General features: G+C 37.2%; 1 protein-coding gene across 3 annotated transcripts in view; it reads right to left on the reverse strand.

Annotated features, from left to right (window-relative positions):
- Window positions 1-26,094, reverse strand: part of CPNE8 (copine 8) — a 368,836-nt gene that overhangs the window by 243,296 nt on the left and 99,446 nt on the right. For 2 of the 3 annotated variants that reach the window (XM_067696130.1, XM_067696129.1), the window contains exon 6: window positions 10,247-10,323. The exons of the other annotated variant lie outside the window; for it this stretch is intronic. In XM_067696130.1, coding sequence (XP_067552231.1) covers window positions 10,247-10,323 — 77 coding nt within the window. The remainder of the gene's footprint in view (window positions 1-10,246; window positions 10,324-26,094) is intronic. 3 annotated transcript variants of the gene reach the window in all.

A 26,094-nucleotide genomic window follows, 5' to 3' on the forward strand; every position in this document is an offset into this window, starting at 1 on the left:
TCTTTTTTTAAACATCTTTATTGGAGTACAATTGCTTTACAATGGTGTGTTAGTTTCTGCTTTATAACAAAGTGAATCAGTTATACATATACATAGATCCCCGTATCTCTTCCCCCTTGTGTCTCCTGCCCTACCACCCTCCCTATTCCACCCCTCTAGGTGGTCACAAAGCACCAAGCTGAACTCCCTGTGCTATGCAGCTGCTTCCAACTAGCTAGCTATTTTACGTTTGGTAGTGTATATATGTACATGCCACTCTCTCACTTTGTGCCAGCTTACGCTTCCCCCTCCCTGTATCCTCAAATACATTCTCTAGTAGGTCTATGTCTTTATTCCCGTCTTGCTCCTAGGTTCTTCATGACAATTTTACTTTTTTCTTAGATTTGTTTTTTAGATTTGTTTTTCTCTTTCTGACTTACTTCACTCTGTATGACAGACTCTAGGTCCATCCACCTCATTACAAATAACTCAATTTTGTTTCTTTTTATGGCTAAGTAATATTCCATTGTATATATGTGCCACATCTTCTTTATCCATTCATACGATGATGGACACTTAGGTTGCTTCCATGTCCTGGCTAATGTAAATAGAGGTGCAATGAACATTTTGGTACATGACTCTTTTTGAATTATGGTTTTCTCAGGGTATATGCCCAGTAGTGGGATTCCTGGGTCATATGGTAGTTCTATTTGTAGTCTTTTAGGTAACCTCCATACCATTCTCCATAGTGGCTGTATCAATTTACATTGCCAGCAACAGTGCAAGAGGGTTCCCTTTTCTCCACACCCTCTCCAGCATTTATTGTTTCTAGATTTTTTGATGATGGCCATTCTGACAAGTGTGAAATGATATCTCATTGTAACTTTGATTTGCATTTCTCTAATGATTAATAATGTTGAGCAATCTTTCATGTGTTTGTTGGCAATCTATATCTTCTTTGGAGAAATGACTATTTAGGTCTTCTGCCCATTTTTGGATTGGGTTTTTTGTTTTTTTGATATTCAGCTGCATGAACTGCTTGTAAATTTTGGAGATGAATGCTTTGTCAGTTGCTTCATTTGCAAATATTTTCACCAATTCTGAGGGTTGCCTTTTACTCTGGTTTATGGTTTCCTTTGCTGTGCAAAAGCTTTTACGTTTCATTAGGTCCCATCTGTTTATTTTTCTTTTTATTTCCATTTCCCTAGGTGGTAGGTCAAAAAGGATCTTGCTGTGATTTATGTGTTTAGAGTGTTCTGCCTATGTTTTCATTTAAGAGTTTTATAGTGTCTGCCCTTACATTTAGGTCTTTAATCCATTTTGAGTTTATTTTTGTGTATGGTATTAGGGAGTTTCTAATTCCATTCTTTTACATGTAGCTGTCCAGTTTTCCCAGCACCACTTATTGAAGAGGCTGTCTTTTCTGCACTGTGTATTCTTGCCTCCTTTTTCAAAGATAAGATGACCATATGTGTGTGGATTTATCTCTGGGGTTTCCATCCTGTTCCATTGATCTATATTTCTGTTTTTGTGCCACTACCATACTGTCTTGATTACTGTAGCTTTGTAGTATGGTCTGAAGTCAGGGAGCCTGATTCCTCCAGCTCCGTTTTACTTTCTCAAGATTGCCTTGGCTATTGGGGTGTTTTTTGTTTCCATACAAACTGTAAAATTTTTTGTTCTAGTTCTGTTAAAAATGCCATTGGTAGTATGATAGGGATTGCACTGAATCTGTAGATTGCTTTGGGTAGTACAGACATTTTCACAATGCTGATTCTTCCAGTCCAAGAACATGATATATCTCTCCATCTGTTTGTATCATCTTTAATTTCTTTCATCGGTGTCTTATAGTTTTCTGCATATGTCTTTGGTCTCTTTAGGTAAGTTTATTCCTAGGTATTTTATTCTTTTTTGTTGTGATGGTAAATGGGATTATTTCCTTAATTTCTCTTTCAGGTTTTTGATCATTAGTGTATAGGAATGCAAGAGATTTCTGTACATTAATTTTGTGTCTTGCTACCTTACCAAATCCAACTGGCTCTAGTAGTTTTCTGGTAGCATCTTTAGAATACTCACTGTATAGTATCATGTCATCTGCCAACAGTGACAGTTTTACTTCTTCTTTTCCACTTTGGATTCCTTTTATTTATTTTTTCTCTTTGACTGCTATGGCTAAAACTTCCAAACTATGTTGAATAATAGTGGAGAGAGTGGGCAACCTTGTCTTGCTCCTGTTCTTGGAGGAAACGGTTTCAGTTTTTCATCATTGATAAAGAGGTTGGCTATGGGTTTCTCATATATGGCCTTTATTATGTTGAGGAAAGTTCCCTCTATAACTACTTTCTGGAGGGTTTTTATCATAAATCAGTGTTCAATTTTGTCAAAAGCTTTTTCTACATCTATTGAGATGATCATATGGTTTTTCTCCTTCAATTTGTTAATATGGCGTATCACAGTGACTGATTTGCATATATTGAAGAATCCTTGTATTGCTGGGATAAACCCCACTTGATCATGGTGTATGATCCTTTTAATGTGCTGTTGGATTCTGTTTGCTAGTATTTTGTTGAGGATTTTTGCATCTATGTTCATCAGTGATATTGGCCTGTAGTTTGCTTTCTTTGTGAAATCTTTGTCTGGTTTTGGTAACAGGGTGATGGTAGCCCCATAGAATGAGTCTGGGACTGTTCCTCTCTCTGCTATATTTTGGAAGATTTTGAGAAGGATAGGTTTTAGCTCTTCCCTAAATGTTTGACAGAAATCACCTGTGAAGGCATCTGGTCCTGGACTTTTGTTATTTGGACGATTTTTAATCACAGTTTCTATTTCAGTGCTTGTGATTGGTCTGTTCATATTATCTATTTCTTCCTGTTTCAATCTTGGAAGGTTGTGCATTTCTAAGAATTTGCCCATTTCTTCCAGGTTGTCCATCTTATTGGCACACAGTTCCTTGTAGTAATCTCATGATCCTTTGTATTTCTGCAGTGTCAGTTGTTACTTCTCCATTTTTATTTCTAATTCTATTGACTTGAATCTTCTCCCTTTTTTTCCTGATGAGTCTGGCTAATGGTTTATCAATTTTGTTTATCTACTCAAAGAACCAGTTTTTAATTATATTGATCTTTGTTATCTTTTCCTTAATTTCTCTTTCATTTATTTCTGATCTGATTTTTATGATTTCTTTCCTTCCTCTAACTTTGGGTTTTTTTTTTTGTTGTTGTTTTTCTTTCTCTGATTGCTTTAGCTGTAAGGTTAGGTTGTTTATTTGAGTTGTTTCTTGTTTCTTAAGGTAAGATTGTATTGCTATAAACGTCCCTCTTAGAACTGCTTTTGCTGCCTCCTATAGGATTTGGGTCATCCTGTGTTCATTGTCATTTGTTTCTAGGTATTTTTTGATTTCCTCTTTGATTTCTTCAGTGATCACTTCATTATTCAGTAGTGTATAATTTAGCCTCCATGTGTTTGTATTTTTTACAGATTTTTTCCTGTAATTTATATCTAGTCTCATAGCGTTGTGGTCTGAAGAGATACTTGATATGATTTCATATTTAAAAACTTACCAAGGCTGATTTGTGACCCAAGATATGATCTATCCTGGAGAATGTTACATGAGCACTTGAGAAGAAAGTGTATTCTGTTGTTTCTGGGTACATTTCCTATAAATATCAATTAAGTCAATCATCTTTACTGTATCATTTAAAGCTTGTGTTTCCTTATTTATTTTCATTTTGGACGTTCTCTCCATTGGTGAAAGTGGGGTGTTAAAGTCCCCTACTATGATTGTGTTACTGTTGATATCCCCTTTTATGGCTGTTAGTATTTGCCTTATGTATTGAGGTGCTCCTATGTTGGGTGCATAAATATTCACAATTGTTATATTTTTTGGATTGATCCCTTGATCACTATGTAGTGTCCTTCTTTGTCTCTTGCAACAGTCTTTATTTTAACGTCTATTTTGTCGGATATGAGAATTGCTACTCCAGCTTTCTTCTGATTTCCATTTGCATGGAATATCTTTTTCCATCACCTCACTTTCAGTCTGTATGTGTCCCTAGGTCTGCAGTGGGTGTCTTGTAGACAGCATATATACAGGTCTTGTTCTGTATCCATTCAGGCAGTCTATGTCTTTTAGTTGGAGCATTTAATCCATTTATATTTAAAGTAATTATAAATATGTATGTTCCTATTACCATTTTCATAATTGTTTTGGGTTTGTTATTGTAGGTCTTTTCCTTCTCTTGCATTTCCTGCCTAGAGATGTTCCTTTAGCATTTGTTGTAAAGCTGCTTTGGTGGTGCTGAAGTCTCCTAGCCTTTGCTTGTCTGTAAAGGTTTTAATTTCTCCATCAAATGTGAAAGAGATCCTTGCTGGGTGAAGTAATCTTGTTTGTAGGTTTTTCTCCTTTATCACTTTAAATATGTCCTGCCACTCCCTTATGGCTTGCAGACTTTCTGCTGAAAATTCAGCTGTTAACCTCATGGGGATCCCCTTGTATGTTATTTTTTGCCTTTCCCTTGCTGCTTTTTTTTTTCTGTTTTTTATTTTGTGGTACACTGGCCTCTCACTGTTGTGGCCTCTCCCATTGCAGAGCACAGGTTCCGGATGCGAAGGCTCAGCGGCCATGGCTCATGGGCCTAGCCACTCTGCGGCATGTGGGATCTTCCCGGACCGGGGCATGAACCTGTGTCCCCTTCAACGGCAGGTGGACTCTCAACCATTATGCCACCAGGGAAGCCCCCCCTTGCTGCTTTCAATATTTTTTCTTTGCATTTAATTTTTGATAGTTTGATTAATATGTGTCTTGACGTATTTCTCCTTGGATTTATCCTCTATGGGACTCTGTGCTTCCTGGACTTGATCAACTATTTCCTTTCCCATATTTGGGAAGTTTTCAACTATAATCTCTTCAAATATTTTCTCAGTCCCTTTCTTTTTCTCTTCTTCTTCTGGGACCCCTATAATTCGAATGTTGGTGCATTTAATGTTATCCCAGAGGTCTCTGAGACCATCCTCAATTCTTTTCATTCTTTTTCCTTTATTCTGCTGTGCCATAGTTATTTCCACTGTTTTATTTTCCAGGTCACTTAACTGTTTTTCTGCCTCTGTTATTCTGCTATTGATCCCTTCTAGAGAATTTTAAATTTCATTTATTGTGTTGTTCACCACTGTTTGTTTGCTCTTTCGTTCTTCTAGGTCCTTGTTAAACGTTTCTTGTATTTTCTCCATTCTATTTCCAAGATTTTGTATCATCTTTACTCTCACTACTCTGCATTCCTTTTCAGGTAGACTGCCTATTTCCTCTTCATTTGTTAGGTCTGGTGGGTTTTTGCCTTGCTCCTTCATCTGCTGTGTGTTTCTCTGTCTTCTCATTTTGCTTAACTTTCTGTGTTTGGGGTCTCCTTTTCACAGGCTGCAGGTTTGTAATTCCCGTTGTTTTGGGTGCCTGTCCCCAGTGGCTAAGGTTGGTTCAGTGGGTTGTGTAGGCTTCCTGGTGGAGGGGACTAGTGCCTGTGTTCTGGTGGGTGAGGCTGGATCTTGTCTTTCTGGTGGGCAGGTCCACATCTGTTGTTGTGTTTTGGGGTGTCTGTGGTCTTATCATGATTTTAGGCAGCCTCTCTGCTAATGGATGGGGTTGTGTTCCTGTCTTGCTAGTTGTTTGGCATATGATGTCCAGCACTGTAACTTGCTGGTCGTTGAGTGAAGCTGGATCTTGGTGGTGAGATGAAGATCTCTGGGAGATTTTCGCCGTTTGATATTATGTGGAGCTGGGAGGTCTCTTGTGGCCAGTGTCCTGAATTTGGCTCTCCCACCTCAGAGGCACAGCACTGACTCCTGGCTGGAGCACCAAGAGCCTTTCATCCACATATCTCAGAATAAAAGGGAGAAAAAAAAAGAAGGAATGAAAGAAGGAAGAAGATAAAATAAGATAAAATAAAATAAAATAAAATAAAGTAAAATAAAATAAAATTATTAAAATAAAAACGAATTGTTAAAAAAAATTTTTAAGCAATAAAAAAAGAAAGAAAGAAGAAAGCAACCAAAGCAGAAAACATATCCAGCAATGGTAACAAGTCCTAAAAATTATACAAAAAAAAAAAAAAAAAAAAAAACGGACAGACAGAACCCTAGAACCAATGGTAAAAGCAAACCTATATGGAGAAAATCATGCACAGGAGCATACAGATACACACTCACAAAAAGAAAAAGAGGAAAAAAAATTTATATCATTGCTCCCAAAGTCCACCTCCTTCAATTTGGGATGATTCGTTGTCTATTCAGGTATTCCACAGATGCAGGACACATCAAGTTGACTGTGGAGATTTAATCCACTGCTCCTGAGGCTGCTGGGAGAAATTTCCCTTTCTCTTCTTTGTTTGCACATCTCCTGGGTTTCAGTTTTGGATTTGGACCCGTCTCTGTGTGTAGGTCACCTGAGGGCGTCTCCTCTTCACTCAGACAGGACGGGATTAAAGGAGCAGCTGATTTGGGGGTTCTGGCTCCCTCAGGCCAGGGGTACGGAGGGGTACAGAGTGGGGGGCGAGCCTGCGGCAGCAGAGGCCAACATGACATTGCACCAGCCTGGGGTGCACTGTGTGTTCTCTCGGGAAGGTTGTTCCTGGATCATGGGACCGTGGCAGTGTCGGGCTGCACAGTTTCCCAGGAGGGGAGGTGTGGATAGTGACCTGTGCTTGCACACAGGCTTCTTGGTTGCTGTAGCAGTGGTGTTACAGTTTCATGCCCGTGTCTTGTGTCTGCGCTGATAGCCATGACTCACGCCCGTTTCTGGAGCTCCTTTAAGCAGCGCTCTTAATCTCCTCTCCTTGTGCACCAGGAAACAAAGGGGCAAGAAAAAGTCTCTAACCTCTTCAACAGTTCCAGACTTTTTCCCGGACTCCCTCCCTGCTAGCTGTGGCACACTAGCCCCTTCAGACTGTGTTCAGGCAGCCAACCCCATTCCTCTCCCTGGAGTCTGACCTCCGAAGCCCGAGCCTCAGCTCGCAGCCCCCACTGTCCCAGCGCGTGAGCAGACAAGCCCCTTGGGCTGGTGATTGCTGGTCGGCACCAGTCCTCTCTGCGGGAATCTCTCAGCTTTGCCCTCTGTACCCCTATTGCTGTGCTCTCCTCCATTGCTCCAAAGCTTCCCCCCTCCGCCATCTGCAGTCTCTGCCCGCAAAGGGGCTTCCTAGTGTGTGGAAACCTTTCCTTCTTCACATCTCCCTCCCACTAGTGCAGGTCCCATTCCTATTATTTTGTCTCCATTTTTTCTTTTTTTCTTTTCCCCTACCTAGGTATGTGGGGAGTTTCTTGCCTTTTGGGAGGTCTGAGGTCTTCTTCCAGCTTTCAGTAAGTGTTCTGTAGGAGTTGTTCCACATGTAGATGTATTTCTGCTGTATTTGTGGGGAGGAAGGTGATCTCCACATCTTACTCTTCCGCCGTCTTGAAGGTCCCCCCCTCATAGCTAGAGTTTTTAACAAAAGCCAATATTTTCTCAAGCAAGAGCGTGGGTGACTACAAAATATTTGTGTATTTGTTTGATATAATCCAGTGTCCACCTGGGTTGGAGTAACTTCCCAGGTGAGAGAATATGATTATTATCATCTGATTTTTTAATTAATAAATCCAAAATATCCTTCCACTAGCAAGCTAAATCTATTCAATTTTACTGTCCTATTTTTGATTAATCTCCTAAGAACCCTCTCAACTCTTTCCTCTGTTCTCTTTATCTCAAGTAACTAACTTAATTCCCTCATGTAATAGGCCCCATTCAGCAATTCTTCGTTTCTTTGCTTCTTTCTTTTGTAGCCTATCTCTTTGCTACACTCAAAATCTGCACTTCATTACCCATTTAGTAATAACACTTGCCTAGCTAAACTTACTTTGAAAATCAAAAAATTTCCCACTGCTTAAACAATAAGCCCACCTTTAAACCCTTTTCTTAATGTTTATTTACCTGGTAAGATTGCCCAATAAAGTAAGGGGGAGACTTTGAATATAAGATTAGTTACATATACTTTTAAAAATTGAATAAATTATATCTTTTTCAATAAGATAGATATAATATCAACACTTACAATAAACTTGCCTAAATTACAAAATACCCTATAGATGAAGTAAAGTATGTAGTTATAATACCTCCATGTTGTCTGAAAAGGTTTCCAAGGTTTTGCCTCATTTGTGCTACCCTAATCTCAGCAGAAGCTTAGAAAAATCTAAGGAGTATTTCACCATTTCTGATTATGTAAAATGATTATGGCTCAACTGCTGGCCAATACTCCCTACATTGGCATATTCTGCCAATCATTACTGTAGGAATCTTCACCCTGTAGCCTGAATTTGCTTCTGTTGGTCTTGTCCAGTGGGACTTGGACTTGTTGAATTAACTGAACAAGGACTACATCTTACACTACGTTCTATTTACCACATAACCGAGCCAATATAATATCAACTTTTTAACATGTTTTAATACTAATATAATGCTGATTTTCCACTGGGAAAAATTCTATGGAATTTAAGAGCTTTCTGAAATGAGTTATGATTTCCTTTTATGGAGAAAATAACATCAGGTAAAACTGTTTAATAAAATGATCAATTTAAAAATATGAGTGCAAGTTCTGTAAAAATCTCTATTCTGTTGCTCTAAAATAAAAATTCTACATTTTAACTGCTTTTTTCTCTCAAAGAATATTAAAGGCATATTTATGGTAGCATTGTATAGATAATATTGATTATTTTTTCAGCAAAAGAAAGGGTGTTTTACTAATCTAAGAATGCTTATGGGCCTACGTTACTAGACTAGACAATGCAATAAGAATTATGTATACTTAATAAAAATATCTGTATTTGTTTTATAGATTACTTATCATTGATTTATTAAAGTGAGCATAAATATATTTAAACCATAATCTTCCAAATCCTACAATGATGTAAAAACAAATTACATGTGAAAAGAATGTTCAAAAGATCATTGGTATGCAAAAGTTTTCAAACTGACATTCAGCAATGATTTTCTAAGATAATCAAAGTTAAATAAAAGAAGTTAGAATTCATAGACTTCTTATTAGCCTAAGAAGAAGATACTAAGTATAAAGTTCCATTTTATACAGGGAAGGTGAAAATGATGCTTTAACCATTTCAAGGGTTTGATGTCAAAGGTGAATAGATTTGTAAAGTTTTGAGATAATTATTTTATAAGTTTGAGATTCTTAAAAAATTGGTGAAGATAGAGACTTCAGAACTCCCCAAATCTTTAGACATTGTGGTTTGCTCTGCAATAGCCTTAGACCCTCCTAGATCTTTTGATTTTTAAAAGCAGTTAAGTGAATCAAAAAAATCAAAATTAGGGATGGGGGAAGAAGGAGGACAAGGAGAGGAAAGTATTAGAGAAAATGTCTAGAGTTTGTTTTCTGCCTTGTATGGAATTAGAGAAAATAGGATCATCTCATGCAATTGATCTGAAAATTAAGCATGATAGCCATAATTGAAGGTGAATATGGAAAATATAATTCTTAGTGACCACCTTCTATTAACATTTTCATACTTACTGCCTTCTTTTCAGACTAATTTTTTAGTAAAAAGTATTATTAAATCTCAATCACTAAAAATGCATTGATTAAACATAAAAGGTGGTACTACATATAGTCCCTGGTCCAAAGAAGTAAAATCTCTTCTTCAAAAAGTACTACATCTGGGGCTTCCCTGGTGGCGCAGTGGTTGAGAGTCTGCCTGCCAATGCAGCGGACACGGGTTTGAGCCCTGGTCTGGGAAGATCCCACATGCCGCGCAGCAACTCGGCCCATAAGCCACAACTACTGAGCCTGCACGTCTGGAGCCTGTGCTCTGCAGCAAGAGAGGCCACGACAGTGAGAGGCCCGCGCACTGCGATGAAGAGTGGCCCCTGCTTGCCACAACTAGAGAAAGCCCTTGCACAGAAACGAAGACCCAACACAGCCAAAAATAAATAAATAAATTTATTTAAAAAAAAAAAAAAAGTACTACATCTAAGAATTAATAGTATAACCAAAAGGAAAACAACAAATTTTCTGGCTTAAATCTGCTCATTTCATTTTGTGAAGATTTTGTAGCATGGCATATGACAGCTGAAATATAAATTATCCTTTATAAAAATGTCAAAATGATTTGTTGGAAGAAAAATACTCAAGATTTTAAAACACACTTTTGGTCTACAACCACATATTCATCAATTTAAAACTGCCAAAACAGAAAATAAAGAGTTAACATTTCATTGTCTAAATTAAAAAATACTTACACTATGGACTTTTCCAGGCGACTTCCCTGTGAACCAACAATCTCCCCCAATGTACAAAACACTTGTCCCAGAAAGTCCTAAAATAGATAAAAGGATTAAAGCTCTTAAGTTCCCAAACTGTCTTTACACTATGTATTTTGTACATCATATCTGCACTGTTTTCATTGCTAAAATATTGAATTCTCTAACTTCCAAGAATAAACAAAATAAGCTGAAAATGCACTAATTTTAGCATGTGATTGTCCCCTAAGTTTGCACAGCCTTTTGTCCTTTAATCACTAAGCTGGCTTGTTATTAAGAGTGTTTAGACATTGTGTTTATTTTCTTTCTCTTTTTTAAATTAAAATGAAAATGGAAAAAAGTTCCATGATTTGAATCCACAATTGGGTTCACTTGAGATGTCTCTGAAACTTCTAAACTTTTGGCTGAGAAGGCAAATCATGAAAGCGCAGAGCAGTGGTGGTCAGCACTAACAGTGATACTTACAAAGAAGCAGTGTGACATCATGGCTACAACTAGGATCCAGAGCCACACTGCCAGATGTCTGTTCCAGTACCACCACTGACCATTTGTGACTGCGGCAGTTAATAAACTCTCCGGTTTCCTCTAACATGTAGTCGCCCCCTTACAGAGCTATTTTGAGGTTTCAATGGGTTATTGCATGAGATAATATTAGTATATATTAAGTGCCTAAAAATGGGTTAAGTATAATACATTATAAAGTTATTAATGTACCACTAGATGATTGTTATTTTCAAGGCTCAGAATAACCTTGCAAAATGAGAGGTCTGTTCCTAATACTAAATTTCATGTATAAAGAAACTAATCATCTAGGAGGTTATTTCTTTCATGTTTTAAGCAGTCAGTAAATAGCAGAGTCAGAACTAACCCAGATATTCTGATTCAAGATTGAAATACTGCCTAAGGATATACATATCATAAATACAATGCAACTTCCCATGTCAATAAAATAAGGGCTCCAACACCATCTGGATATGTGGGTCAAGAAAATATAGAGGTGGTTCAGGGAGAGGCACTCTCTCTAGCATAGCCTGTGTAAGAATCCAAGCTGTCCTAAAGGAGAAAGTGGGAGATCTCCCTAAATTGTACTGTGAACTGGCCCAGGAAAAGCCCTAAGAAGGATGGGCAGAGGAATGACAGCAAGTAAAATGTTGTTTTAAGTTTCACTAAATAAAAATTTTAAATGCCTAACAAGCCATTTTATGGCTAAAAAGCCATAAAAGTAAAAACTGTGTTATTCAGGGTAAGTTGCTCTAAGTCCCATGAGAGGAAAAAAAACACTGTAGGATAGTCGAGGGAATATTTTCCCAAAGTAAGTAAGCCTTGAGAACCAGGTAGGAATCAGATCATGGATAGAAGACAGTTGGAACATTTGAGTCCTAGAGAACAAATCAGAGTATCAGGCAAGAATGTAATGAGAAAAGAGCAGACCTCAAATAAAGGACAGAAACAGAGATAAAGAATCAAGACTGTTGAGGGCCCTCTTGGCCAAGCAGCAACAAAAACAACATTGCCTTAAATTAATGAGAAGCAACTGGCAATGTTTCAGCAATTCAGGGACACCATTAAACAGTGCATTTAGAAGATTACTCAGATACCAATTTGCAGAATGGACTGAGGAGTGAAGAAAAATCTGGAAGCCAGCTCAATCAGAAGGCCACAGTAGTTAATAAGCAAAGTGTGAAGGCCCAAGCTAAAGTTGTAGCAAATGCTTGGGAACAGTGCACAGAAAAATGGCAGGATTTGGTGTAAGCTGTACCTGCACATGGTGGGAGGTAGGGCAATGGAGAGAGGGAGAGAGAAACAGAAAATAAATCTGGATTTGGAACTTGATGGCTGACAGAATGGCAATAACTTAATAAAATTGCAAATCATTTTAAATTTTGCTTTCGAGTAAGCAAATACTACTTAAGGTAAAGCCTTGACATATTTAAATTAAATATCCTTAAAAATAACATGTCTTTCCCAACTTCATAAAAGACTTTACAAATAGGTTTATGGGTTTTTTAAAACAAACGTAATTTTTTCTAAGTCTCATGACACATAGAAGGAGCTTAATACTAATACTTAATACTAAAGATTTGGAATATGTCATTGGTCTTGTAAGTCAGCAACAAAAAATACATGGGGATTCTGGAACTCTTTCCTAAGGATACCGATATTGATGGACAGCTGCTCATACTACATATTAAATGGATTTGGCCAATGGAGTAACAAGTCTCAGTAAAAGCTGTTCATTGCTGTAATGACTCAAGAAAACAGAACAGATATATTGAGCAGTCCATATTAGAGTAGACACATATTAGCAAATAGAGAACACACACATATCATCATCGCTGAACAAAAAAGGAAATAAAAATAATAAAGTCAATAAAATGTGCTCCAAAAAGATATAGTGTGCATCTGCACACATTATAGTTATTGCACTCTTTGCCCCTAAATATTTATGGTATCTATGTAATTATTTTACATCTGCCTATGTTTGTGTATTCCCAATTTAGCAACACATTTACTACTCACAATGCAAAAATTAGCACATAATATTTAATATTTGTCTACTTCTTCTTGTGTTGGAAAACTCTAGTGAATCCATTTTTTGTCGTCTCAATGGTCCACATTTCCTATGAATTTTACACAATACTAGTAATATAATTAGTGCCCCTTAATGGATATTTTTAGATATGTGTTCTGTAGTTAGATAAAGATAGAAATGAAAACTAGCTATAATAGAAACTGCTTTACTGTTTCTTATTATAGTGTTGTATTCCAGTTGATGAGCCACCATAGTTAGGTCATAATAGAATTTCCAGTATAAATCCAAGCACTTTTCTACAATTCTAACACACACATAGACCAAATCCACTTTACAGTGGCTGGTAATTGAGAAATGTATCAATTTATTCAATCATATTAACTACTGGGCTTTCCAAAAACTGACCATGAATACTTGTTAAATGTATTCATTATTATTTTATAATCTAAGTAATACACAGATAGAACTTAGTTTTGAAATCTGTTTAAATGACTATAAACCACATTGTTAGTATATAACAATATAACAATATAAGATGCATTCTGCCACTCTTTAAAAGTATCCAAATATTACCCTAAATCCAATATGCTAGTAATAAAACTGGAAGGCTTATCACTGAGCAGTAGAGGAGACAAGGAAAAAAAAAAAAAACAGAGTATAGCAACACAAAGCATCATAATAATAATGTTTCACATTCATAGGTAGTTTTTAAAAAACTTAGCAAATCAGAGGAAGTGTTTGGATTATTTCCATAACAATCTAAATCTAGTTTTATTACTAGCATAACACAACTCAAAATCCAAGGGAACATTGCTGTACTATCAGATTCCAGCTGATTACATTTATGTTTCTCTTCTCTTTTTTGTTAATATTCAGAGGAATGTCTACTTTAATTGTATGCATGAGCATAATATCCTAATTTCTTCAGAATTTTTTTTATTATTATACCCACATTTACATTTATTACAGGGAAAGGATACATTAAAGTTAGCCATGGAAAGACACACAGGGAAGAATCCAGGAGGGTTCCAAATGGAAGTTTTCATTGTCCTTAAGATGCATTACTCTCCTGTCATTATTACATTATTATTTCATTTGTACCAATCTTTACTAATGAATTCCATCCATCTACATTTTATATTATATTATAGCAAGAAAGTTATCTATACTCATGAAAATTACACTGATGCTATGTGCTCTAATAATTCCACACAAATAAAAAGGTAATTTACTTTGCATTAAATTAACTGGTTTTGTGTTGGTTTGTATGCTTGCTTGCTAGGTACTACTATTAATGACTCCTATATATTCTTTATAAAAGATTTTTTACATGCATACATTTATTTATTTATATAGGAAAGCAGAATGACATACTCCTCAGGAGTCAGAATTATAAGAGGCTAGACTGCCTGTGTTTGTATTTTGGCTGAAACATTTACTAATGCCTCTACACCTCTGTATCCTAATCTATAAAATACACTTTGTAAATAATACTTGCCAATTAAATTGTTGGGAGGTCTAAGTAAGATAACGTATGCAAAACACTTAAAATAAATGCTGAGAACATAGTAAGTATCTAATAAATATATGCCTCCTCTCTCCTCCCTACTTTCCTGGGTTAAAGAATATTACAACATACACAAAACTTTCCACTTGCCACTAGATTCCAGTACTGGAGATACTATAAATATCTGAATAAAATAATACATTTTCTTTTCCAAAACCACTTTACACTCATGGTCAATACAGATGCTCATTTTGAGTGTCATTATAAAACCCAGAAGTGTCTTATCTTAAATGTTAACACGTATACATACAAATATATCTATGTAAAGCATGACATTTTTAAAACAATAGTAAAATGAACCAGGAGGTGTGGTTTCATATTAACTGGTAAATAAAATTTCTAATTTCTATACTATTACAAAGCTAACCAATGAATGTAGATTACCATCAGCATCATAATAAACAATTTTATAAGCATTCAATAGTGTGGCATCTATTTCCTAAAAGAACTACAAAGATAATCTTTAAATGGCGTTCCTGTTTTATAAAATGATCAATGAGCATAGAAAATACTTCTAATTAATAGATAATTCAAATTAAAAGACAAATGGGTTATTGATAGCTAAGTTTTAACACAGCATAGTAATTGAGTACAGTCAACTGTTCAGGAGTTAATCATTCATTCTTTGGGGTTTTTTTTTTTACCATTTTTATTGGAGTATAATTGCTTTACAATGGTGTGTTAGTTTCTGCTTTACAACACAATGAATCAGATATATATACATATGTTCCCATATCTCTTCCCTCTTGCGTCTCGCTCCCTCCGACCCTCCCTATCCCACCCCTCCAGGCGGTCACAATGCACTGAGCTGATCTCCCTGTGCTATGCGGCTGCTTCCCACTAGCAATCTACCTTACGTTTGGAAGTGTATATATGTCCATGCCTCTCTCTCGCTTTCTCACAGCTTACCCTTCCCCCTCGCCATATCCTCAAGTCCCTTCTCTAGTAGGTCTGTGTCTTTATTCCTGTCTTACCCCTAGGTTCTTCATGACATTTTTTCTTAAATTCCATATATATGTGCTAGCATACAGTATTTGTCTCTCTCTTTCTGACTTACTTCACTCTGTAGGACAGAATCTAGGTCTATCCACCTCACTACAAATAGCTCAATTTCGTTTCTTTTTATGGCTGAGTAATATTCCATTGTATATATGTGCCACATCTTCTTTATCCATTCATCCGATGAAGGACACTTAGGTTGTTTCCATCTCTGGGCTATTGTAAATAGAGCTGCAATGAACATTTTGGTACATGACTCTTTTTTAATTACGGTTTTCTCAGGGTATATGCCCAGTAGTGGGATTGCTGGGTCATATGGTAGTTCTATTTGTAGTTCTTTAAGGAAACTCCATACTGTTCTCCACAGTGGTTGTATCAATTTACATTCCCACCAACAGTGCAAGAGGGTTCCCTTTTCTCCGCACCCTCTCCAACATTTATTGTTTCTAGATTTTTTGATGATGGCCATTCACACTGGTGAGAGATGGTATCTCATGGTAGTTTTGATTTGCATTTCTCTATTGATTAGTGATGTTGAGCATTCTTTCATGTGTTTGTTGGCAGTCTGTATATCTTCTTTGGAGAAATGTCTATTTAGGTCTTCTGCCCATTTTTGGATTGGGTTGTTTGTTTTCTTAATACTGAGCTGCATAGCTGCTTATAAATTCTGGACATTAATCCTTTGTCAGTTGCTTCATTTGCAAATATTTTCTCCCATTCTGAGGGTTATCTTTTGGTCATGTTTATGGTCTCCTTTGCTGTGTAAAAGCTTTGAAGTTTCATTAGGTCCCATTTGTTTATTTTTGTTTTTATTTCCATTTCTCTAGGAGGTGGGTTAAAAATGATCTTGCTGTGATTTATGTCATAGAGTGCTCTGCCTATATTTTCCTATAAGAGTTTGATAGTGTCTGGCCCTACATTTAGGTCTTTAATCCATTTTGAGCTTATTTTTGTGTATGGTGTTAGGGAGTGATCTAATCTCATACTTTTACATGCACCTGTCCAGTTTTCCCAGCACCACTTATTGAAGAGGCTGTCCATTCTTCACTGTATATTCCTGCCTCCTTTATCAAAGATAAGGTGACCATATGTGCATGGGTTTACCTCTGGGCTTTCTATCCTGTTCCGTTGATCTATCTTTCCGTTCTTGTGCCACTACCATACTGTCTTGATTACTGTAGCTTTGTAGTATAGTCTGAAGTCAGAGAGCCTGATTCCTCCAGCTCCGTTTTTCCTTCTCAAGATTGCTTTGGCTATTCGGGGTCTTTTGTGTTTCCATACAAATTGTGAAATTTTTTGTTCTAGTCCTGTGAAAAATACCAGTGGTAGTTTCATAGGGATGGCATTGAATCTGTAGATTGCTTTGTGTAGTAGAGTCATTTTCACAATGTTGATTCTTCCAATCCAAAAACATGGTATATCTCTCCATCTATTTGTATCATCTTTAATTTCATTCATCAGTGTCTTATACTTTTCTGCATACAGGTCTTTTGTTTCCTTAGGTAGGTTTATTCCTAGATATTTTATTCTTTTTGTTGCAACAGTAAATGGGAGTGTTTTCTTGATTTCACTTTCAAATTTTTCATCATTAGTGTATAGGAATGCGAGAGATTTCTGTGCATTAATTTTGTATCCTGCTACTTTAACAAATTCATTGATTAGCTCTAGTAGTTTTCTGGTAGCATCTTTAGGATTCTCTATGTATAGTATCATGTCATCTGCAAACAGTGATAGCTTTACTTCTTTTCCAATTTGGATTCCTTTTATTTCCTTTTCTTCTGTGATTGCTGTGGCTAAAACTTCCAAAACTATGTTGAATAAGAGTGGTGAGAGTGGGCAACCTTGTCTTGTTCCTGATCTTAGTGGAAATGCTTTCAGTTTTTCACCATTGAGGACGATGTTGGCTGTGGGTTTGTCATATATGGCCTTTATTATGTTGAGGAAAGTTCCCTCTATGCCTACTTTCTGCAGGGTTTTTATCACAAATGGGTGTTGAATTTTGTCGAAAGCTTTCTCTGCATCTATTGAGACGATCATATGGTTTTTCTCCTTCAATTTGATAATATGGTGTATCACGTTGATTGATTTGCGTATATTGAAGAAGTCTTGCATTCCTGGAATAAACTCCACTTGATCATGGTGAATGATCCGTTTAATGTGCTGTTGGATTCTGTTTGCTAGTATTTTGTTGAGGATTTTTGCATCTATGTTCATCAGTGATATTGGCCTGTAGTTTACTTTCTTTGTGACACCCTTGTCTGGTTTTGGTATCAGGGTGAAGGTGGGCTTGTAGAATCAGTTTTGGAGTGTTCCTCCCTTTGCTAAGTTTGGAAGAGTTTGAGAAGGATAGGTGTTAGCTCTTCTCTAAATGTTTGATAGAATTTGCCTGTGAAGCCATCTTGTCGTGGGCTTTTGTTTGTTGGAAGATTTTTAATCACAGTTCAATTTCAGTGCTTGTGATTGGTCTGTTCATATTTTCTATTTCTTCCTGATTCAGTCTTGGCAGGTTGTGCATTTCTAAGAATTTGTCCATTTCTTCCAGGTTGCCCATTTAATTGCCATAGAGTTGCTTGTAGTAATTTCTCATGATCTTCTTTATTTCTGCAGTGTCACTTGTTATGTCTCCTTTTTCATTTCTAATTCTATTGATTTGAGACGTCTCCCTTTTTTTCTTGATGAGTCTCGCTAATGGTTTATCAATATTGTTTATCTTCTCAAAGTACGAGCTTTTAGTTTTATTGATCTTTGCTATTGTTTCCTTCATTTCTTTTTCATTTATTTCTGATCTGATGTTTATGATTTCTTTCCTTCTGCTAACTTTGAGGATTTTTTCTTCGTTCTCTAATTGCTTTAGGTGCAAGGTTAGGTTGTTTATTCGAGATGTTTCCTGTTTCTTAAGGTAGGACTATATTGCTATAAACTTCCCTCTTAGAAATACTTTTTCTGCATCCCATAGATTTTGGGTCTTCGTGTCTCCATTGTCATTTGTTTCTACGTAGTTTTTGATTTCCTCTTTGATTTCTTCAGTGATCACTTCGTTATTAAGTAGTGCATTGTTTAGCCTCCATGTGTTTCTATTTTTTACAGATTTTTTCCTGTAATTGATATCTAGTCTCATAGCATTGTGGTTGGTAAAGATACTTGATACAATTTCAATTTTCTTAAATCTACCAAGGCTTGATTTGTGACCCAGGATATGATCTATCCTGGAGAATGTTCCATGAGCACTTGAGAAAAATGTGTATTCTGTTGTTTTTGGATGGAATGTCCTATAAATATAAATTAAGTCCATCTTGTTTAATATATCATTTAAAGCTTGTGTTTCCTTATTTATTTTCATTTTGGATGATCTGTCCATTGGTGAAAGTGAGGTGTTAAAGTCCCCTACTATGAATGTGTTACTGTCGGTTTCCCTTTTATGGCTGTTAGTATATGCCTTATGTACTGAGGTGCTCCTATGTTGGGTGCATAAATATTTACAATTGTTATATCTTCTTCTTGGATCGATCCCTTGATCATTATGTAGTGTCCTTCTTTGTCCCTTCTAATAGTCTTTATGTTTAGGTCAATTTTGTCTGATATGAGAATTGCTACGCTGGCTTTCTTTTGGTTTCCATTTGCATGAAATATCTTTTTCCATCCGCTTACTTTCAGTCTGTATGTGTCTCTAGGTCTGAAGTGGGTCTCTTGTAGACAGCAAATATATGGGTCTTGTTTTTGTATCCATTCAGCCAATCTGTGTCTCTTGGTGGGAGCATTTAGTCCATTTACTTTTAAGGTAATTATTGATATGTATGTTCCTATTCCCATTTTCTTAATTATTTTGGGTTCATTATTGTAGGTCTTTTCCTTCCCTTGGGTTTCCTGTCTAGAGAAGTTCCTTTAGCAGTTGTTGTAGAGCTGGTTTCGTGGTGCTGAACTCTCTCAGCTTTTGCTTGTCTGTAAAGGTTTTAATTTCTCCATCAAATCTGAATGAGATCCTTGCTGGGTAGAGTAATCTTGATTGCAGGTTTTTCTCCTTCATCACTTTCAATATGTCCTGCCAGTCCCTTCTGGCTTGCAGAGTTTCTGCTAAAAGATCAGCTATTAACCTTATGGGGATTCTCTTGTGTGTTATTTGTTGTTTTTCCTTTGCTGCTTTTAATATGTTTTCTTTGTATTTAATTTTTGACTGTTTGATTAATATGTGTCTTGGCGTATTTCTCCTTGGATTTATCCTGTATTGGACTCTCTGTGCTTCCTGGGCTTGATTAACTATTTCCTTTCCCATATTAGGGAAGTTTTCAACTATAATCTCTTCAAATATTTTCTCAGTCCCTTTCTTTTTCTCTTCTTCTTCTGGAACCCCTATAATTTGAATGTTGGTGCATTTAATGTTGTCCCAGAGGTCTCTGAGACTGTCCTCAGTTCTTTTCATTCTTTTTTCTTTACTCTGCTCTGCAGTAGTTATTTCCACTATTTTATCTTCCAGGTCACTTATCCGTTCTTCTGCCTCAGTTATTCTGCTATTGATCCTATCTAGAGTATTTTTAATTTCATTTATTGTGTTGTTCATCGCTGTTTGTTCCATCTTTAGTTATTCTAGGTCCTTGTTAAGTGTTTCTTGCATTTTGTCTATTCTATTTCCAAGATTTTGGATCATATTTACTATCATAATTCTGAATTCTTTTTCAGGTAGACTGCCTATTTCCTGTTTATTTGTTAGGTCTGGTGGATTTTTATCTTGCTCCTTCATTGGCTGTGTGTTTTTCTGTCTTCTCATTTTGCTTATCTTACCATGTCTGGGGTCTCTTTTTTGCAGGCTGCAGGTTCGTAGTTCCCGTTGTTTTTGGTGTCTTTCCCCAGTGGTTAAGGTTGGTTCAGTGGGTTGTGTAGGCTTCTGTGGAGGGGACTAGTGCCTGTGTTCTGGTGGATGAGGCTGATCTTGTCTTTCTCATGGGCATATCCACGTCTGGTGGTGTGTTTTGGGGTGTCTGTGGACTTATTATGATTTTAGGCAGCCTCTCTGCTAATGGGTGGGGTTGTTTTCCTGTCTTGCTAGTTGTTTGTCATAGGATGTCCAGCACTGTAGCTTGCTGGTCGTTGAGTGAAGCTGGGTGCTGGTGTTGAGATGGAGATCCCTGGTAGATTTTTGCCATTTGATATTATGTGGAGCTGGGAGGTCTCTTGTGGACCAGTGTCCTGAAGTTGGCTATCCCACCTCAGAGGCACAGCACTGACTCCTGGCTGCAGCACCAAGAGCCTTTCATCCACACTGCTCAGACTCCGTAATTTGGGATGATTCGTTGTCTATTCATGTATTCCACAGATGCAGGGTACATCAAGTTGATTTTGGAGCTTTAATCCACTGCTTCTGAGGCTGCTGGGAGAAATTTCCCTTTCTCTTCTTGGTTTTCACAGCTCCCAGGGGCTCAGCTTTGGATTTGGCCCCGCCTCTGCTTGTAGGTCGCTAGAGGTCGTCTGTTCTTTGCTCAGACAGGACGGGGTTAAAGGAACCGCTGTTTCAGGGGCTCTGGCTCACTCAGGCTGGGGGGAGGGAGGGGCACGGATTGCGGCGCGAGCCTGCTGCGGCAGAGGCCAGCATGACGTTGCAGCAGCCTGAAGCGCACCGTGTGTTCTACCGGGGGAGTTGTCCCTGCATCCCAGGACCCTGGCAGTGCCGGGCTGCACAGGCTCCCTGGAAGAGAGGTGTGGATAGTGACTTCTGGTTGCACACAGGGTTATTGGTGGCAGCAGCAACAGCCTTAGCATCTCATGCCTGTCTCTGGGGTCCGTGCTTTTAGCAGCAGCTCTCGCCCGTCTCTGGAGCTCCTTCAAGCAGCATTCTTAATCCCCTCTCCTTGCGCACCAGGAAACAAAGAGGGAAGAAAAATTCTCTTGCCTCTTCAGCAGGTCCAGACTTTTCCCTGGACTCCCTCCTGGCCAGCCGTGGCACACTAACCTCCTGCAGTCTATGTTCACGCCACGAACCCCAGTCCTCTCCCTGCGCTCTGACCAAAGCCCGAGCCTCAGCTCCCATCCCCGCTCGCCCCGGTGGGGGAACAGACAAGCCTCTCGGGCTGGTGAGTGCCTGTCAGCACCGATCCTCTGTGCGGGAATCTCTCCACTTTGTCCCCTGCACCCCTGTTGCTGTGCTCTCCTCCGCGGCTCTGAAGCTTTCCCCCTCCGCCACCCGCCGTCTCTGCCCGCGAAGGGGCTTCCTATTGTGTGGAAACCTTTCCTCCTTCACAGCTCCCTCCCACCGGTGCAGGTTCCGTCCCTATCCTTTTGTCTCTGTTTATTCTTTTTTCTTTTGCCCTACCCAGGTACGTGGGGGGTTTCTTGCCTTTTGGGAGGCTGAGGTCTTCTGCCAGCATTCAGTAGGTGTTCTGTAGGAGTTGTTCCACGTGTAGATGTATTTCTGGTGAATCTGTGGGGAGGAAGGTGATCTCCACGTCTTACTCTTCTGCCATCTTCCTGGAAGCCCTATTCATTCATTCTTGATAAGATAGAGTCATGATTTGCCTCCACTTATTGCTTTTACCCATTTTGTGATCATTTAGCATTTTTAAGCACATGCACACTAAGCCAGTAAAAGCAAGAGAAAATAAATGATACAAAATTTCTCATTTTTATAAAATTTTAACCATTGTGGAAAAAAATTGGTGAGGAAAGTTTGTATAACTTGTGAAATTTTATTGTTGGCATTATTTACTAATATTTTACTGTTGGTAATTCCTGTTAATATTGCTGAATTCCTCTATATTTAATGAATTCATACTAATCACAGTAACTATAGAGATGAGGAGTCACAGTTATATTAGGTACTATATACTAATATGATAATCATTTATAATAATCAAGAATGGTGCTTCTTTGCTCAATAATCTTTCCTACTTTCTTTTTTTAAAAATAAATTTATTTATTTATTTTATTTTTGGTTGTGTTGGGTCTTCGTTGCTGCAAGTGGGTTTTCTCTAGTTGTGGCGGGAGGACACTCTTCATTGCTAGGTGCAGGGCTCTCATTGCGGTGGCCTCTCCTGTTGCAGAGCACGGGCTCTAGGCACGTGGGTTTCTGTAGTTGTGGCACTTGGGCTCAGTAGTTGTGGTTTGCGGGCTCTAGAGCGCAGGCTCAGTAGTTATACCACACGGGCTTAGTTGCTCCGTGGCATGTGGAATTTTCCCAGACCAGGGCTCGAACCCATGTACCCTGCATTGGCAGGCAGATTCCCAACCACTGCACCACCAGGGAAGCCCCTGCTTTCTTAATGGTTGTGCTGTTTGGGGTATAAAGGAAACTCAACATGAAGCAATTCGATTTAATATTTTAAGAAAAATAATTTGTCCCATTTTAACATTATAATAATACACCTTTTTTTAATCAAGAATTTGTCTTTTTAATGAATGGATCCATCTACAAAGCAAAAATGCTAATCTTACCTCCAAGAAATTAACACAAATTTCTTTTTTTTCCCCACTCACTCTTGAAATTTATTTTTTAAATGCACAGAAATAATATAAACAGTAAAAAGTATATACAAAGAAAAATAATTCCTCCACCTATTTCAGGACTAATTCTTACTACACACGTATTACCAGTATCATCAAAATATCATAAAATATCATAATTTTCAAGAATATGCATACATATATATGTGTGTGTGTGTGTCCATGTGCAGTGTGTTTCTTCATATAATGTTTTCCACAAATGAGAGAATTTCTCACACATTATTATTAATAGTTCTAAACTCAGACATCAGTAGCTAAATTGCAAATATAATTTCAAAATTATACTCTAAAGTTGAATTTATTTTCCCTCAGCACAGTTGTTGATTTTCAAAATAATTCTTGCTTGATAAGAGTCCAAATGAAGGCAGTTAAATAAGACACTGAATGAAAATTAATCTTTCAATGAATGAGTAGTTATTGATCAAAATGAACCAATTTTCTAAAATTATCAACAACATACATATTTAAATTGTGAACCATACTATTTATAGATTAAGAATAAAGCTACTCTATTCACAAATACTATAACAAATCTATGGAAAATATTTACCTTCTAGAGGCACATCATTTTTTGTCTAGATGTTAGTTCTCATCAGTAAAGATGTGAGAAATGTAATATGCTAACAAAAAATGTTAAGTAAATATTCTCACTGCTGTCAAACATGATGATACAGTCAACAGGCTAAATAACTAGAAAACTTACTATATAGTACTATTAAATAATATGATATATATTATAGCATTATTAAATAATAAATATAATACTATCACACAATGTCATTAAATACTAAGCCCTGAGTAAGGGCCAGTTTTACATGCAAACAATCTCACTTAATATAACATAATGAGTGCCAAAGACACTGTCATCAAACCTACCTCAAGCACTGTCCCTAATTCTGTCTCAAAGTCTAAGATTCTACAAGACCATGTTGAAAATGCAAATAGAAACATAATCCATTTATTGAGCGTCAGTCATAAATTCTTTAATTTGAATATGCTTATAAGGCTAGCTCTCATTAGCTGATAAAGACCAGAAAGCTTGCTACATAAAAAAAAAAGAAAGTTATTATTGAAAAGGCATCAGAGGATAGCACGGAGAGCTCTTTTACACAGGGCAGTCAGGCAAGCCTCTAAGTAGATGACAACTAAGTAGAAATTTCAATAATATAACAGAAAGAACCATGTGAACATTTGAGACAATAGGTAGGTAGGAGAAAAAGCAAGAACAAAGTCCCTGAGACAAGAAGACACTTGGGGTGTTTAAGGAAAAGCAAGAGGGCCAGCGGGGTTAGAGTAGAATGAGCAAGGAAGAGAATGGAAGGAGAGGATGGAGCCAAGGGCCCATGATGGACTGTGAATTCTGTCTCAAGTGTGGAGGGAAGCCACTGGAAAATTAATTTGAACTAGAAAGTGATATGTCCTGACTAGTCTTTTTAAATGATAATTCTGGCTAATCATTTCCCACCAAATTTGTAAATGCTAAAGTTCCCCCAAGGTTCTACCCTATTCTCTTCTCCATTTATACTTTTTTATATAATTTTATTGAGTTCCAACTCTATAGGCTGACAGTTCTCAAGTCTCCAGAAATGGCCTAGTTAATATCTCCAGTTAGATGCTTACTGGAGTCTCAAACAATATAAACCTGCCCTGACCACTGATTTCTCTATTCTCATCCCCACCACCTCAGTCTCTTCCTCCCCAATGTACCCCATGGCAATAAACTGTATCTTCATTTATCCAGTTTCCAATAACCTAGGAATCATTCTATTTTCATCTCTTATTTTCAGACCTAATATCTACATCATCATCAACCATATCACCAAAATATATTCCAAATCTGCCACTTTTTACCACTTCAAGGTCTATACTTACCAAATATCGTTTACCTAGCTAAATTAACAGCAGTTTTATAACTGGTCTCTGTTGGTTCACAAGAGCAGGGGGTCCCTGGGTAAAACCTGAAACTAGCCCCTGTACACTGGGGCTTCCCAACCCCATTATCCACTTCAGCTGCCAGTTGTTATTTAAACCTATAAATCAGATCACATCATCTTCCAGTGAAATCCATAAAAAAAAAATCCAAATTCTTTAAACTTTGGCCTACAAATCTCCACACCATCTGAATTCTATCTACCTTTCCAAATTATTCCATTCTTCTTTCCTTACCATTCAGTCTATATAGGGTAGCTATCTTTCAGTCACACCAACATACTAAATTACTTCCTGACTCAAGGTCTTTGCACTACTGTTCCTTTTGCCTTAAATGCTCTTCCCCTAGATTTTCAATAGTTCCCTCCTTCTCTTTAATAAGTATACCCAGGATAAGAACTGGTACAGAATCATGCTGCCTGGTTGAGGGAAATATAAGCTTCTAGCTAACTAGCTTCATGAGTCACCCTCTCTCAGTATCAAAATCTTATTAATATAAATGCTATAAAGAAGTTATCTTAGCCATTTATTTGCATTTGTTTTTATTGAATAAATCTATATACGCCACTTCCCCAACTCTAAACTGTAAGCTGTTTTAGGACAAGGATCTTGTTTGTCTTATTCATTGTTATATTTCTCAGCATTACAAGAGTGCCTGGAATATATTTATTGCTTACCTGGTTGTGTGAATATACATTAGAATTCAATTCAGTTATATATGGGTTAAACTGACATATTCTAATGAAAAACTCTTTCCCCACTTATAAATCTATTCCTATGAAAAATGCATTTCATGATCTGAACAATTAATTAACTTTCATATAAAATTTTCAAATACAACTGATCTATATGTGGAAGTTTATATATATAATATTTAGAAAATATATTGAAGAACACGCACATCTTCACTGAAGGTTGGTATTTTGTGGCTGAAATAATCCAGTGAGCAATTAACTATCTAAAACAAAAACTGTAGTGGGTACCTTCCAAGACGAACCAAATGGATAAATGCATTTTGGATTGCCTGGTAGGTATGAAAAATTAGTACACAAAGTACAGTTTCGATGTTATCTGCTCCAGAACACCAAAAAGAATCCTAGATACACCAATTACAGGCCTGTTAATAATCTTTTCATTAATGATGCAATTAAATTATGCAAATGGAAATATGTAAATTTCCTTAGAGAATCATAAAATGGATAAATCATCTAAAGGAATACATCCCTGGATTCCATAAGTCAGCTGTGAACATAATGTTTCTTCACTAAAAACTTGTCCACCACCAATAAAATCAATTAAAGTTATACTGAT

This window comes from Pseudorca crassidens, chromosome 11, assembly GCF_039906515.1.
Source record: "Pseudorca crassidens isolate mPseCra1 chromosome 11, mPseCra1.hap1, whole genome shotgun sequence".
In the NCBI taxonomy this organism is placed as follows: domain Eukaryota; kingdom Metazoa; phylum Chordata; class Mammalia; order Artiodactyla; family Delphinidae; genus Pseudorca; species Pseudorca crassidens.